Below are 15,872 nucleotides of genomic sequence, written 5' to 3'. Positions count from 1 at the left end.
TTAATAGATGCTGTACGTAGTGCTGTGGGTAGGAGGGGACCAAATCAGATGGGCATGGGTCAACAAATGCCTCAAGGACCGCACGGTCCCATGGGTATGCCAGGGCAACAGCAACAACCTCATATGATGGGTCAACAAGATCCAAATCAATATGATCCTAATCAAATGCAACAACAACAACAACAACAACAGCCGGGCATGCAACCGCATGGGCAGCAACAACAAACTCATCAAGGACAACAGGTGGGCAGAGAAATAGTTAATGTAAAATAACGAGACGATAAACTCTTCAAAACCATGCCATTAAAACACACATTCACACACAGACACACACACGCACACAGGGCATGCAAACACAGAGGAGAATATACAGAGTCACTTCTACTTAACTTAAACTCTCTCTCAAGTTCCGGCACATTTAACATACACTTTGTACACACTGTCCCTACGCCCTACAGCGGCATGCTGCTACACTCAATGAATATTTTGTCTACACTTTCATAGTACACTATATCTGCGCAACGCCCATTCATTGGGAAATATTCTCCACTATTTTCTTTACAAAATATTTTATTGTACAAAGATTTTTTACTATACTTTGCTTGCACTTTATTACTTTACAAATTCTTTCTGGAGCTCTGTTATTTGACTTTTCAGTTATCAACTGTCTTTCGGCTATACCCATCTTGGGGAAAGCAAACAAACACACATCCTTTTATTATTTCAAACATTTATTTAAGAAACTTTCCCGATTCTGATCAAACGTTTTGCAAACTTATACAATTTTAACTCTACTTGGCATCTTTCGAGTTTCATTTACTTAAGTAAGCCTCCGAAATTCTTATATTATTATTGAAAGTTCCTCATTAATGGGAAACTAAAATTGCATTTCAATACCCATATTCTATTCATCCATTATTGGCCTAAGGATGATGTTTATGATGAAATTTCAAGTCAAAATTTGTTCAATTTACGACTCCCTACTTAGGGAGATTTTCGTTAGTAAAAGTGGCCTTAGACTAATGCAATTTCTTAGAAAATAATTTCTATATCTATAACTTAAAGATCGGTAATAATTTCGATTATTCACTAATTTTATAATTAACAAAATGGATGGATTGATTGGAATGAATGCTTACTTGAATGGTATAGAATCCCGGCGGCTTATTAAACTTTATTGAGTTATCTGAAATGCTCTTCCTTTTTTTCTCGGCCATTTTAACAATCTTCCGTTAGAGGTAAAAATTCGCAAGGTGAACTTAAATAATCTGATACCTAACTGAATATTGTGAAAGCGGTCCTTATTTTATTCTCTTCTATATCTTCTAAAATTATTTACACTGAAAAAATATTTTGCTCTTGAAATTGAAACAAAAAAAAAAAAAAAGAAAAAATAAGTGTTTCTTTAAGCCTTCGCAAGAACAAGCAATCAGCACCGATTATTTACTTTTAATAGTACAAAAAAAAAAAAAAAGGCTCCGATCTTAAATAATATTATTTTTTATACATATGTACATTATTTTTGTTAAAGGTTTTTGTGAGAACGAAGATAAATTTCCCCCTTAATCCTCTTATGTCCTTAACAGTTCTTTGCTTGCGATATTAAATGAAAGAGAAAAGTTTAATTGAAAATTGGAAAAAGCATGACCAAAATGTTTAAAAAAAAAGCTCATAAACTCATATCTTTTAGATAAATTTGATTTAATCTCTAATTCTCGTCTATTTTAGTTTTATGAAAATTATATTTTCAACAACTTTTACATACATTGTCATAAACCTACCTTTTTTTTTTTGTATGCAAAACAAATATTTGTGAATTATAACAAAAAAAAAAAAAAAAAATTAAAAAAAAAAAAATACACCAAAACGTAAATTACCTTAAAAATCATCTGTAAATGCAGGCCGACGGAAGTTCTGGTCTATTAGGAGGCCTTCTCGGCGGCCTCTTCTCGAAACCCTCACAGACTCAAGTGACACAGAGTCAAAATGTCAACGTAAGTTCACCGCTCATACAACCCTAAGCCAAAACTTTCACAATCATTACGTTTTTTTATAGTTCAAAATATTCAAAATAATTCAAAAAAAAAAAAAAAAAAATTATTTAATTTTTTTTTTAGTTTTTTATTTTTAAATAGAAAAATACTTCAGTTTACTGTTAAAAGTTTTTATGCTTGCTAAAAATATAAATATGTATATATATATATATGTATGCATATACGTGTATATATATACACATATATATGCATACCTAGAGAATTAGTTATCCCTCATTAAAAAATTTTAATAAAATATTTTTATAGGTTAGACAGCTTATGAGTAGTATTTGTTTTGTAATTTAGATTTCCTCCTTTACATTACTATACTGAATTTTTTCTTTTATAGAAATTATTATATAATTATTTTCAAAAGTTGATTTTTATGACTTTATCCCATAAAAGAAGAAAAAATTGATTAACTCGTAGTCCATCTTATCAAAAAGGGCTCTAAATCGGTTAAAAATAAAAACAAAAAAAAACAAAAAAATTCGCTACAAAATTCTTTTCCCTGTATTTTACGTATTTAGGTAAATCTTGATCTCAAGAAGAGTTATACATACACTGCAAAGAAAAAAAAAAAAAACAACAAGAATAAATAAATAAATGAAACGAAATAAAATATTCTATATGTAACATAATTTTTAAATTATTTTTATTTTTTATTTCTTTTTTCTTCACTTATTTATTAATACCTAAATACCAATTAACTTTATTCTAATGGATTATTATTATTGTTAAATTCAGCTTTTAACCTCTTAAAATATTTCGTTTATTTGATTTATCTTAATTTTTTTCATATTTTTTTTTATAAATTCTTTAAGAAAACCGCTTCAAAACAAAACAGAACATTTAAAGCTGCTTTTTTCCAACTCATTCTGTTCCTCTCAGTATACATATAATTTCAAAATTCTCTAAATATACTCTATAAATATAACTAAAGTACTACTAAAAAAAAAGAAAAAAAAAAAATTATCAAAATACTTTTCGATATCAATTGCATTATTACAACAAAAATATTAAAAAAGAAAAAAAAAAAAGAACAACCAAAACGAATTCCAAATTGCTTTAACCAAAATTTTTAAAATTAATTCGGGTTTTTAAATCAACCAAAACAAAGGGTTACCCACCGGGCCAACAACAGCGTGGTATGATGCAAGGCGGCCGTTTGCCTGGGCCGCAGGGCATGCAACAGCAACAGCCGCCCCAGCAACAGCAGCAGCAACCGTATGGACCACAGGGTCCCATGGGTCCCCAGCAACGTTTCCCTGGTCAAAGAGGTCCAGTACCGCCAGGTCAAATGCAACCCGGTGCTTCCATGCAGCAGGGTCTAATGCAAACTGGTGCCATGGGGCCACGTGGTCCACTTGGTCAGCAACAGCAACAGCAGCAGCAACAACAACAGCAACAGCAAATGCAACAGCATATGCAACCGGGTCAAATGATGACGCCACAGCAGCAACATCAGCAACAGCAACACCTACAACAGCAACAAATGGCGGCGGCCGCTCAAAAGAAGCCACGCTACTTTGTTGCCATGTTCGATTACGATCCAAGCACAATGAGTCCTAATCCCGATGGATGTGACGAAGAACTGCCATTTCAAGAGGGCGATACCATTAAGGTAAGTTCACAACAGGCGTTACTTGCTTTGCTGCAATCTGTGTCTCGAAATTAACAAAATGAAAAAGAAAAAAAAAAAACAGATATAATAAAAAAAGAAAAAACAAAAGAAACAATTGGCTGCTAATCTAAATTTGTAGTATCACCTTTCTTTTAGGATTGATTGATTGATTGATTGATTAATTGATATAAGCTTGTTTGAATTCATAAAATGCTTTCATAAATAACCTACACTCCAATTACAAAAGAATACCGAACCATTTTCTGACATCAAGTTTAAGAATCTTCTACGGGACTTTTAAGGACTTTTTATGACAGTCAATTTCCGTAGTTGCATAAATTTCAATAAGGCATAGTGAATAGATTTATATTTCAATCTTCAAGAACTTGATAAATTAATTATACACGTAACACCTCAGTCATTAATTTGAAATCTATCCAAGTTAATGCTGATTTCTTAATCTTAATCGAATCTTAATAGCACCGAGGGAGCACATTTGGGATCATTTTACAAAATTCTTGAATATTTTTTACATCCAAAATTGTAGGGACCTTTCCTCCTTTTATATTTAGTCTATCGTCAGAACATGGTGCATCCAATAAGTTTGCTTAATTTATCGAAAGAACCACATACCTGAGAACCTAAGGTCTACCGATTCTTGTTAGTAGCGTCCCCCAATAGTAGTTTGATTTAGTGAAAGCGATTTGTAATAAATTGTGCTTGAATATTCGGGTTTACAATCAACGCTAAGTATTTTCAGGGACCTGTACAATCGTTTTTTGCGCCTTCGAGATCACATTGCGTCTGCTTTGAATCATCGGTCCCTACTCAGAAGCGCTACGTTTCGAATTTAGCGCCTTCTCCTGTTTGACAGACTTTTCGCATACAGATCGACTTGCTTAAAGTTCTTAAAAACTTCATTAGTGTAACCTATACTATCGCGAAATGCCTAGCAACAGTATTTTCAACTGGAGAAGTCACAGCATTGTCCAACATGTGAGATCCAACGGAAGCGACAAACAGACTAATTAATGCAATGTGCTCGAAGTGTGTGCTGCTTAACATAAAATGGACATAAGTTGCGGATTAAATTAGGAAAAATGTATTTTGCCGCATTCTTTTAAGAGGTACATATCTAATACTTGGATTTTTACAAAGTTGTCCCGAGATTTAGTTCATTTCAGTTCGAAATTACCAATGCCCATATAGAAGACATCGAAAGTATCGTAAAACGTCTGCCTGGGAAACTGCACTAAGCCGTCAGCTACTATGAAAGTCTCGTATGGGACGTGCTCATAGAAGCCATAATTCCCCCAAAATCGCGGAGAGTTTAGATAGAGCGGAGAGTTTGGCGTATACGAGGCACTAAGTGTTGTAAAACTTGCCCTACTCAAAGAAGGCCTTCGCTTTTCGACTGCCCTAAGGGTCCCATCTAATTAAATCATACAGAAAAAGGTGTAGACGTTAAATAATAGAGACGGCGAGACTATGATTAAAGTTATTTACTTTGAGTTGTCAATTCTCTATGCCTGTAGGCAGTTTTATCAAAAAAAAAGATGTAAAACCAAAATGATTGGAGACATATGCCTGATTACATTCGATGTTATTGATGGCTGAACAATAATCTTCGCCAACTTCCGAGGGACTCTTTTGGATTTTTTTTTCCAATTTTCAGGAGTCTATAAGCCTTCAACAAAGTTGAGCTTCGGTATGGCGGGTCTGATTGATACTGAGTTGTAGGTCAGAACCGCTGAAGCTAGATAATTCCATTGTTGAGCATTCTTAGTTTACATCATCAGTCTTAGAGTTCAAAAGTTAGGCGTGCCAACTTTAACTAATCGATGTTTTCATAAATGTGGATAAAGGGGGTGTAGGTTGTTTTTGTTATATACACATTTACTATTTATTATTTTTAATTTGAATAGAGCTAACTACACACAATATATGGAATGATTGTGTAAACTATAATTATTTAAAAAGTTTCTATGTAGTTGTTCAGCTAAATGACAAAAAACAAAAAAAAGAAACTAAATGAAAGAAATATGTAAACATACACAATACGTATTTACGTATCTAGAATGCTGTAACTAACTAATGTACAAGGTAAGCTTAGAATCTCTTCTATAACATCAAACGACTTTATATATTTAGGAGAAGTAGCAACCAACTATTACTGCTACTACTAATACTACTACTACAACTACTACTACTACTACTACAACTACTACTACTACTACTGCTACTGCTACAATTACTAAAACAATAATAATAACGACTGCTACTACTGCAACTTCTACTACTGCTACTACTGCAACTTCTACTACTGCTACTGCTACTGCTACTACTACTACTACTACTGCTACTATTGCTACACCTACCAACCTATTGGATGCTACGCATTTGGAAAGTATCACTTCTGGCTTAAATGTGAAAGACATGTAATGAATGAAATTTGTCACTTTTACATGTATTCGAAGCAAGTACGAATTGGCCTACACATTAATCGGTTGAGAGCTTTAATCGTTTTATTAACTTAATTTGGAAACCCATTAAAGGATTTTGCATTGTAATCCCATTGATACATTCATTCATTTAATTTTTTTTTTTTGTTTTTTTTTTTGTTTGTTTTTGGTTTTGTTTTTCTTCTTCTTTTCCTTTTTTTCTTTTTTTTGTTCATCAGTAACTTATAGTGTATGTGTAATAATTTTAAATATATTCTTTTTGTTTACATATATTTATATGTATTTATATACATAGTGATCAATGAAATATACGTACATATATATACTATACTATAAATATATATGTATAAATATTTAGATATAGTAAGCGTTATAGTTATAGCGTTTCTCCTATTTCCACCTCTCTGAGTTAACCATATAGTTTAGTGATGTGTAAATGTGTTAAAAGTTATATAATTATCATTTATGATTACAATATATATATATAATCAATTGTTTGCATATATATATATATTTACAAATATATATATATATATATCTCAATATATTTTACTTATTTGACTTTGTAGAATAAATTTCATTAATTCCGTTTAAATTTTATTTTTTTGTAATTTTTTCATTTCCTTTGTTTTGTTTTTTTTTTTTCTTTCTTGCCTACTTATGTTAAGGTTTACGGTGATAAAGATGCTGACGGGTTTTATTGGGGGGAACTGCGGGGTCGTCGTGGTTATGTGCCCCATAATATGGTGACCGAAGTTGACGATGGCACAGGTCAAATGGGCCAGCTGCCGCCTCAACCAGGCGGAACGGGTCAAGTTATGCCCGGTCAGGTAGGCACTCAACAGAGTATGCGTAATGTCAGTCGTGATCGTTGGGGTGATATATACGCCAATATGCCTGTTAAACGCATGATAGCTTTATATGATTATGATCCTCAAGAATTGAGTCCAAATGTTGATGCCGAGGTAAATATTGCAATTATTATTGTTTTTTTTTTTTATTATTTTCTTATCGGAAAGTTGTTATCATCGGCTTTGCTTTGCTTTGCTTTGTACTTTAGCAAGTTGAATTAAGTTTTAAAACTGGTGAAGTAATACTAGTTTACGGTGAAATGGACGAAGATGGTTTCTATATGGGCGAATTGGACGGTGTGCGCGGTTTAGTGCCATCGAATTTCTTGGCTGATGCCCCCGATCAGTATGGCAATCAAATGATTCCGGGTGGTGGCCCTGCAGGACGCGGTGGCTTGGCCGGTCAGAGGGGTAGAGGTCAAGGGCCGGGTGCTAGAGGACCTCCACCACCGCCACGTGACAATATGATGCCTGGCATGGTTGGGCCTCGTGGTCCCCAAGGAAAAAGTAAGTACAAGTTTTTAAAAGTCGCTTCAAAGAAATTGTTTTTTTTTTTTGTTGTTATTTATAAAAAAAAAAAAACCAAAAATTTCCAAAATTCAGAATTAAAATTAAAAAAAGAAATAAAATAAAAAAAAAATACAAAAATATATTAGGTTTCTGAAAATTCAAATTGGGTTATATTCCATTTCGGAAAAATTGAAGACAAATTCAGGAGATTAAAAATTAGGTATTTTAAATGCAAATTTTGTTTTTTTTTTTTTTAACAAACACTGCCAAACTTGAAGAAGAAGAGAAAACATATAATACAGAAAAAGATTTTTACAAAACTTTTTTCAGCAAATTTTTCTTTTTTTTTTTTAATAAAATTTTATTTCAAATCGTATATATTTTTTTACTAAATTTTCTTTTATTTGATTTCAATATTTAATATAAATAAATTTTTTATATATATATATATATAAATATATTTATTTACTTGTTTTTTTTTTTTTATTTATTATCTGAATATAGTTGTTGTTCTTGTTGTTGTGTAATTGTTTTCGTTTTTTTTTTTCTTTTTTTTCATTTTTGTTTTTCTTCAGTAGCAGCAAAGATCTTTTTATTTATTATTTGGTCTCAATTTCAATTTTCACACCAAATTTTTGTTGGCTTTACCTTAATAATAATATGCTTTAACTTTTAATTTTTATTTTACACTTCTTCATCAAAATCTAAATGTTGGTATGATGTACATGTGTGTTTTTTCATTTCTCTAAAGTGATTCTAAGAAATTGAAATTTCCATGTCCTGTCTCATATATTAAGCTAAAAAAAAAAAAAAATGTTATCATAATTTTTTTTTTTGATTTTTGTTTTAACATTATAAAGCATGACCTTTTTTTTGTTATTGATAAAAAAAAAAAAACAAATTAAAGTATGAAAGAATAGTCTTACCATCAATAAACTCATTTGCTTCAATAACTTCTTCTTCTTAACTCCTTACAAATCGCGATTCATTACGCTCACAAAGCAGCAGTAGACAAGAAGGGCAGAGTGTGCAAGTTCCTTTTCTACATGCCAAAAGTTTATAAATGTAGGCAACTTAGCTTAAAGAATTCATAGAGTTGCGAATTATGTAAAATTATAATTAAGAATTTTCCCCAAACACACTATAGTCGGCCATGTTCCATCATTAAGTCTCCTGCACTACTTCGCTAAAGACAATTATTCACATAAAGGTTTCTCAACGTAATGCCTTATGTGGGAACTGGCCATAGAAGTCGTCCAAATCGAACTATTTTCTATACAATATGTCCTTGCGACCTTTACGTTGAGCACAAAAATCCATAGACAAACGGGAGGGACAAACTTAGATTGCTTTCAGTTCGCTTCGAAAATACTTTCCGTTTTTCTCTGTAAATTGCTTTGCTTCCCTCGTCACAATTTTGGAGATTTATAAAATTTTTATAAAGCTCTCTGAAAAAGTTCTTCCAACAGGCCGCTTACGCTGTGGACAGTGCAAATTTTTGAGAAAAGTTCTTCCAAAAGAGTTCAGTAAGGCCAGATTTCAATGACAATCAATCTTAATTAATTAAATAATAAAGTGTTTTGCAATTTTTTACGCCTAACAAAGAAGGATGCAACGGTAACTATTCATTCGCCCAGTGAGCAATGCGAATCGTTGATGACTCAAAGTGCACGAAACCAGAGCAAATATTAACTCAGAAATGTTCAGATTGAGCGGATATGTCCCTAAATCAATTTCTCGGATCAAGTTTGAAAATGGAAAGAATTTAATGTCACCTTAGCGCTAGAACTACCGACGTTTTGTATATGCCTGCTGCTGCTATAAGGGTTCATTTTGATTCTCTTTTTCCCTTTGCTGTCACAATCGTAAACAAGAACGATCGGATATTGAAATTTGACACAAGTACTTTTTGATCGATTATCTATCTCAAAAATTTTACACTCTTTCTAAACGGTTATTCTAAAAACGACTGAAGAAAACGAAAGAAAGAACTCAATCCTCGTACTCTATAATGCTAGATGAACCCAGTTGTTTTTCCTTTATTTTCAAATTTACCTGATGTATGTATAGTGCTTTGCGAGTATTAAGTAAAAAACACCGAAAGTTTTCTTTTTATTGCATGGATGTGGGGGCATTGAGAGCGTATCTTTCGACCGGTTTATTCCATTTCCACATTCTTTTGCAAATTTGATGTCGATAGCTTCATTCTTGGTGGTTGGGTGTTGACCATGGATACTATGTAAATGGACGTACATGTTTAAGTGCATCCTAAATTTAAAGCTGGCCAAGAATTTAGACGGACATACGGACCGGACTTACTTAAAGCGGTTCAGAATTCCATGTTGTTCAAGAATATATATACTTTGTGGGTTCCCTGACGCTTTTTTCTCATTATTGCAAACATTTTGATCATTTGTCGGTAATGGGTACCAAAAGGAAAGTTAGCTTTAGTGTTAAAGACTTAAAAGACTTAGTTCATTCATTCCATGATCGTCCATTGCGTGTATGAAACAAATTACAGATATGCTGTTGGCGTTTCTTTTTTTTTTTTTTGTTGATTCAATTCCTCTCTCCACTATGATGGTAGTTAAAAATGCAACAAACATTTGCTGACACTCGTTTTTTTTTTAAATTTTTTGCTCAGACAGCACAATGTTTGACCTTTCCTTTTGTGTAAAAGAAAATATTGAATAAGATATTGATGTAAAAGTTCGTTAAAACCCTTAAAATCCTCCCAAGTTGTCTATGTTTTTACAATTTTCATCTAGAAACAACAATAACAACAACAAATTCAAGAAATCGTTAAGCTTGAAACGCAAAATTTAAAATAAATTATAAAATGTATAGAGATAAAAAAAAAAAAAAAAATAAATAAATAAATCATAAGCCTGTGTAATGGTTTCTTCTTGTAAAATATTAAATGTCAAGAAAAAAACAAAAAAAAAAAAAAAGAAAAGAATCGAAACAAAAACAAAAGGTAATCATTTAATATATATTTATTTTTTAATTTACAAATTTAAACGATGAACGACGATTTTCGGAGGAGAAAATTTTTTCGATTTAATTCTTTATTTTGGCTTTAATTTTGTTTTTTTTTTTTTTCATTATGATTGATTATCTTCGCAATATTTTTTTCATTTATTTAACTTAATCTCTCTGTATATTATATTTAATGTATTATATAATGTTATGTGAGAAAATATGAAAAAAAATAAAAATACAAATAAAAAAAAAAATGCAATACTTGCGGTGAATTATATAGAAAATCAAGCCGAGTTTTTAATGTGTTTATATAACCTTTTTAAGTGATATGTATATTTTATGCAATATTATTAAATTAAAAAAAAAAAAAAAAAACAAAAGAAAGAAAGAAAACTACATCAAGTATGCTGCACAAGCCTTTTACTGCTGGTGTGTGTTTTGTGTCTGTTAGTTAAATTTTGTTTTTCATTTTAACTCAAACAAAAGGCAAAAAAAAAAAAAAAATTTTAATTTAAAAAAAAGAAACAAAAAAACCTAGTAATGGCCATAATCAGAATTTTCAAATCGGTATTCAAACGAGTTAACTGACATTTAATGTTATATTTTGAAACGATCAAATTTTATTTAACACAAGAATACAAAACAAAAATTTCATTTGTAATGGTCTGCTGTGGTAAATGTGAAGTCTTTATGTTATATTTGTTGCTATAGATGCTCGCCCTGCTTCCCCTACACTGTTAGACACGACGGGCCATCCTGCCCCCGATCACCAAACGCAGGTAAATACTCTTTCTTCTTTATGTTTTCATTATGTTACGTTTTTTCGTTTTACTTTATATTTAAAAGCAAGAAAAAAAAATTATATATACTACTACTACTACTACTACTACTACTAATACTACTACTACTACTACTATTACTTGCATTCTATACTCACTCTACTTTTCTCTTTACCTTCAATGAATTTCTGTAAAATAAAAAAAAAAAAATTAGTTAACCAGAAAACTATAACTTGAACTCCACCTATTTGAACTTAGAAAAGAAAAAAAAAAAAACACAAGCTTTTTCTTGTACTATTTTACACTCTTACTTAATCATTAATATCTTTGTTTGAATTTATTTTCCTGTTAAGACACCGTTTTCTATTACACTATTTACATACACGTTTTGCGTCGTTTTCCATTTCTTGCCAATCTCCTTATTATCTCACTCTTCTCACTCATGCTTCTCTTTTACCTTTTAATCATACATTTCATCTCATGTGTTGTCTCGATTAAATTGTTCGTATGGTTACAATAATGAAAATTTTAATTTTTATTAATAATTTGTTTTTAACTTTTATTGCGTTCTTTGCTTTTGGGTTAAAACTTTTTCAAATTAAAAAAAAATAATTAATATATTTATATATATCGAAAAAAAAAAAAAAAAAAATTAACCTGAAAAAAAAATTTTTCCACATTTTTTATTTTTTTTTTAAAAAATTAAAAAAAAAAAACAAAAACACTGCAAACGATTGCATTTACTTTCCAACACTTGTAATCGCTAACTCGTCGTACTCGTCTTTTTTTCTCAAAAATTATTACGAAACAATAAAACATTTTTCTAAAACATACGAATTATGCGCTATGTATAGCTAGCAACATATTTAGTGTAAAGCCTCTTCAAAACTATTTGAAAAAGAAAGCTATTCAATAAACTTCTATGATTATTTTTAACAAACTAATCAATTAATCAAGTAAGAAAAACAAATTCATTTCTCCAATAATAACTTGATAACCCTAATTATTACATAAAACAATTTAATATAACATATAATATATTCATGTTTGTCTTCTTTTCCAAACAAGTTATCATGCTTTCGTAGACAACAGTAATTCTTACCGAAGCGTAATTGCTAAAGAGCGTTAACATGAAAGCGATCCAATTGGTATAAAAGCCGTACTCCGATGCCGTTCTCTGTCATATGTACCGTTTATAGTACACGCTAAAATGCATTTTTCCATGTCAAGTTGAATTTTTTAATTTAAAATATTCGAGTCTAAAAATTAATTATTGTTACCTCTATTTTATGTCACTTTTGGGTCGTGTACCGATAACGGTACACACAGCGGCGAAACAAGCGCACAAACAAAAAGTATCAATAAATTTGTTGTCGTGTACCGAAAACGGTACACGATGATCTGTAAGTGCCACGTATTCCAGGGAATGTGTTAAAGAAAAAATTATTCTTAACGCTATAGTAAGAAATGTATATTGTCAGTATACTATAAATCACTGCTCGTTACTACCAACCCGTACTACGTACGGAAAGGAATTACTCATAAAGTTATCGTTTAGGCTAAGAATAAAAAAATACACTTTTTATGTAGTTGTTTTACTCCGACGAAATTATAGAAACAAAGAAAACTTTCAAGGTCGCTTCTAACTCCCATTTTAAAGCACTTGAAGGTGTAGAAAGTCTTACAAAAATATTCACATTGTCCGACGATTTTTTCTTAAAAAGTTTTCGGTATATTATTAAGACAAATTTACTTCCTAGGGTCTGTAATAAACAGATTGGATGAAATGTGCAAGTGCCGGGCTCAAAAGATAGAGTTTTCTCAAATTTTTTTCTTTGTCTAAGATTGCATTGATCAATTGCAATTTCAAGGTAACAAAGTTTTTAAAAAGTTGACTGAATTTTTTTTAGAAAAGTGAAAAAATTTCGCGCTAACTATGCTGTATAGGGAATTATCTTTGAATTCACCGTTTCGATGTCCATTAACTCTAACAATACTTAAGAAAACTTTAGCTTCCATAAACAGTTCTAAGCACAAAGAGATATACGGAGAAAAGTTAATTGAAAAGATTAGTCATTAATCGCTTAAGATTCATCATTTTATTAAAATCCAAAATAAGCGATATTATGACCAAGTGATATAGGATCAGGGTAACATCTGAATCCCTTCAGCAGGTACTAAAGGAATGTAGAAAAATGCAAGCAATGATTGTTACTGATTACTCTATGAGACATTCCCTGATGATGTACTTTGTTGCGTGGCGTACGTGCATGCAAAACCCTCCAGGCCGATGTGCTATTCCACACATAATTCTATCCTATTTACATTATGATTCAATAAAAAAATTGCAGTCAAAAAAACATTGCGTAAATTTTGACACATCCTATATATGTTTAGGATTCTATAAAAAAAAAAAAATGATCCGATCGATTGAAATCTACTGCCACGCGGTGAAGAAATTGATATTACAATCGATGGCGGATAGTCATTTAGAATGTCGATGCGACACATTGAAACAATACAAGAAGCAGAGAATATCTATAGGTAATACCTATCTATATACGAATATGATCGAAAGTAAAGACCAATTTAATTGTATCTTTTTTAAATCTGTTTGTCATTCCAAATCTATTTCGCTGTTTTCGAAGGAATCCCCTTCAGATACAATACGCTTATGCCAAGGTTTTTTGCAATCGTCGAAACCGTTGTTATAGTCGATTTCCGGAATGGCCTTCAAAGCTTTCTGCGATTTAGCTTATATCTCTTTAATCGACCCCCGGAGTGGTCGTTTGAGCTTAGAAAATATCCAGAAGTCATATGGGGGTCATGTGAATACAACGGTTGTGGAATAATATGGGTTGAACCTTTAACGAAAAGGCCTCGAAGAACCAATGCATATATTGAATGGTTTTTGGTATCAAGCTAGATTTGGGGCGTTTTAGGCCCAAAAAATATATTTCAAAATGTGATTGAATGATTCGTTTGGAATGTCAACAGATTTTGCTTAATTTGATTCGACATTTATCATTAAAGGCTATTGGTCGTCCGGAACGGTTTTCGTCTCCAACCCATTCTCGGAATCCGTCCTTTGAACATTTGCATCAATTGTATGCATTTCCCAGCAAGCCTGTTGGTCGTCCGCGACGCTCTTTGTCTTCAACCCATTCTCAAGACCCGTCCTTTGAGCTATTTACAATAATTGTGAACGATTTTTTCCCGCAAAGTCAAAGACCCTTCGCAACATCCTAGACATCCTTTGCATAAGGAATTTAATTTCGTGGACAAAATTTTATGCAACTTCTTTGCTCAGCAAAACCGCTTATTGTGAAAATCACGAAAAAAATTTTTATGTTGTAAAGAAACCAAAGGCATGATGTGATATTTGACGCAGATGTCCTTCACAGTACTATCACTTTAGAAAGAAAAAAAACTTCTGCCATTCGATATGCTTCTGGAATTTAACTTGAATTTTCGTCGCAGCTTTTGATCAAAATCGGTTGAAAATATCGAGCGGAAAACATCTTCGTGGTCTTCTCCTCCTTCCGTATCTTAAGCTTCTCATTCTAACTCAGCGCAGACATGCTAAAATGTATTCGTTATTTCTCATCTGATACTATCATTACACTGGATTTTTTTTTGGTTTTCTAAAGAAAGTATGATAACAAGATACGATAAAGAATTTCATCTATAGATTTTCCCTTTCCTTTTAAACTTTGCTCACTTCTATAATTGTTATTATTTCTTGTTTTTGTTTCTTTCCTTTTCTTGTATATATATAATTTGCTTTTTATACTTTAAGTTCAACTTTCGAAGGAATTTCCTTTCGAGAAAAAGGAATTAAAAAAAAAATTCCACAAATTCATTTCTTAAATATAAAACAATGAAACTAAATACCAAAATTCCAAAAATATAGCAAACTTTTCTACAGTAACATGCCACACAAAGCAGAGCGAAAAGTTATTGTTATTCCGTTCTATTCCCATCACTCTCTCATTCTCTCATTAGTTATAAAAATATTAAAAAAAGAAAAAAAACATAAACAAACAGGAAAAGTGTCTCAGCCTAAAACTTTGTAAATAAATAAATAAATAAATAAATGATATGTGTCTTAATGTAGTAGTGAAAGCAAATCCGTAAATAGAAGCATTTTGTTTTAGTATAAATGCTTACGTATGCCATGTCTACTTATTTTCGTATTATACTTATTTTAAATGTACATACAATAGACGAAAAGCAAAAAAACAAAAAAAAAAAAACCGTATAAATATTTGAAAATCTTTTTGATGTCATTAAATGGTGTACCAATAAAAAAAAAAAAAAAAAACAAAAGAAAAAAATGTAAAGAATACAAAATTTCTATGTGATTCACTGTATGTGTAAAAATATTATAATTTTTTTTTTTTTTGTTTTTTTTTTAGGTACCTTATGTAAATAATTTTTTGTTTATTTTTTTTTTTTTATAATTTACCAAGAAATTTTTATATATACATACATATATATATGTACTTTTGTTTTTTTTTTTTTTAATTTTGAGCTTTTTTGAAATTTTAATTTATTTCAATTCGGCTTTTAAGCTGTTATTGTTTGGTTATTTATTTTGTTTCTTATTTATTTTTAATTTAAATTATTAT

General features: G+C 31.0%; 1 protein-coding gene across 2 annotated transcripts in view; it reads left to right on the top strand.

The window, feature by feature from the left end:
- The window catches only part of LOC119639148 (RIMS-binding protein 2), a 33,600-nt gene that overhangs the window by 12,389 nt on the left and 5,339 nt on the right, over positions 1 to 15,872 (top strand). Inside the window, exons 13-18 of one of the 2 annotated variants that reach the window (XM_038036383.1) lie at positions 8 to 243; positions 1,902 to 1,994; positions 3,154 to 3,657; positions 6,788 to 7,084; positions 7,180 to 7,477; positions 11,174 to 11,241. In XM_038036383.1, the coding sequence (XP_037892311.1) occupies positions 8 to 243; positions 1,902 to 1,994; positions 3,154 to 3,657; positions 6,788 to 7,084; positions 7,180 to 7,477; positions 11,174 to 11,241 (1,496 nt within the window). The remainder of the gene's footprint in view (positions 1 to 7; positions 244 to 1,901; positions 1,995 to 3,153; positions 3,658 to 6,787; positions 7,085 to 7,179; positions 7,478 to 11,173; positions 11,242 to 15,872) is intronic. The other variant, XM_038036382.1, reaches the window with a different exon arrangement.

Source organism: Glossina fuscipes, unplaced genomic scaffold, assembly GCF_014805625.2.
Source record: "Glossina fuscipes isolate IAEA_lab_2018 unplaced genomic scaffold, Yale_Gfus_2 112, whole genome shotgun sequence".
NCBI lineage: Eukaryota > Metazoa > Arthropoda > Insecta > Diptera > Glossinidae > Glossina > Glossina fuscipes.
The sequence above is the reverse complement of the archived record's forward strand: the minus strand, read 5'-3'. Positions and strand labels throughout refer to the sequence as shown.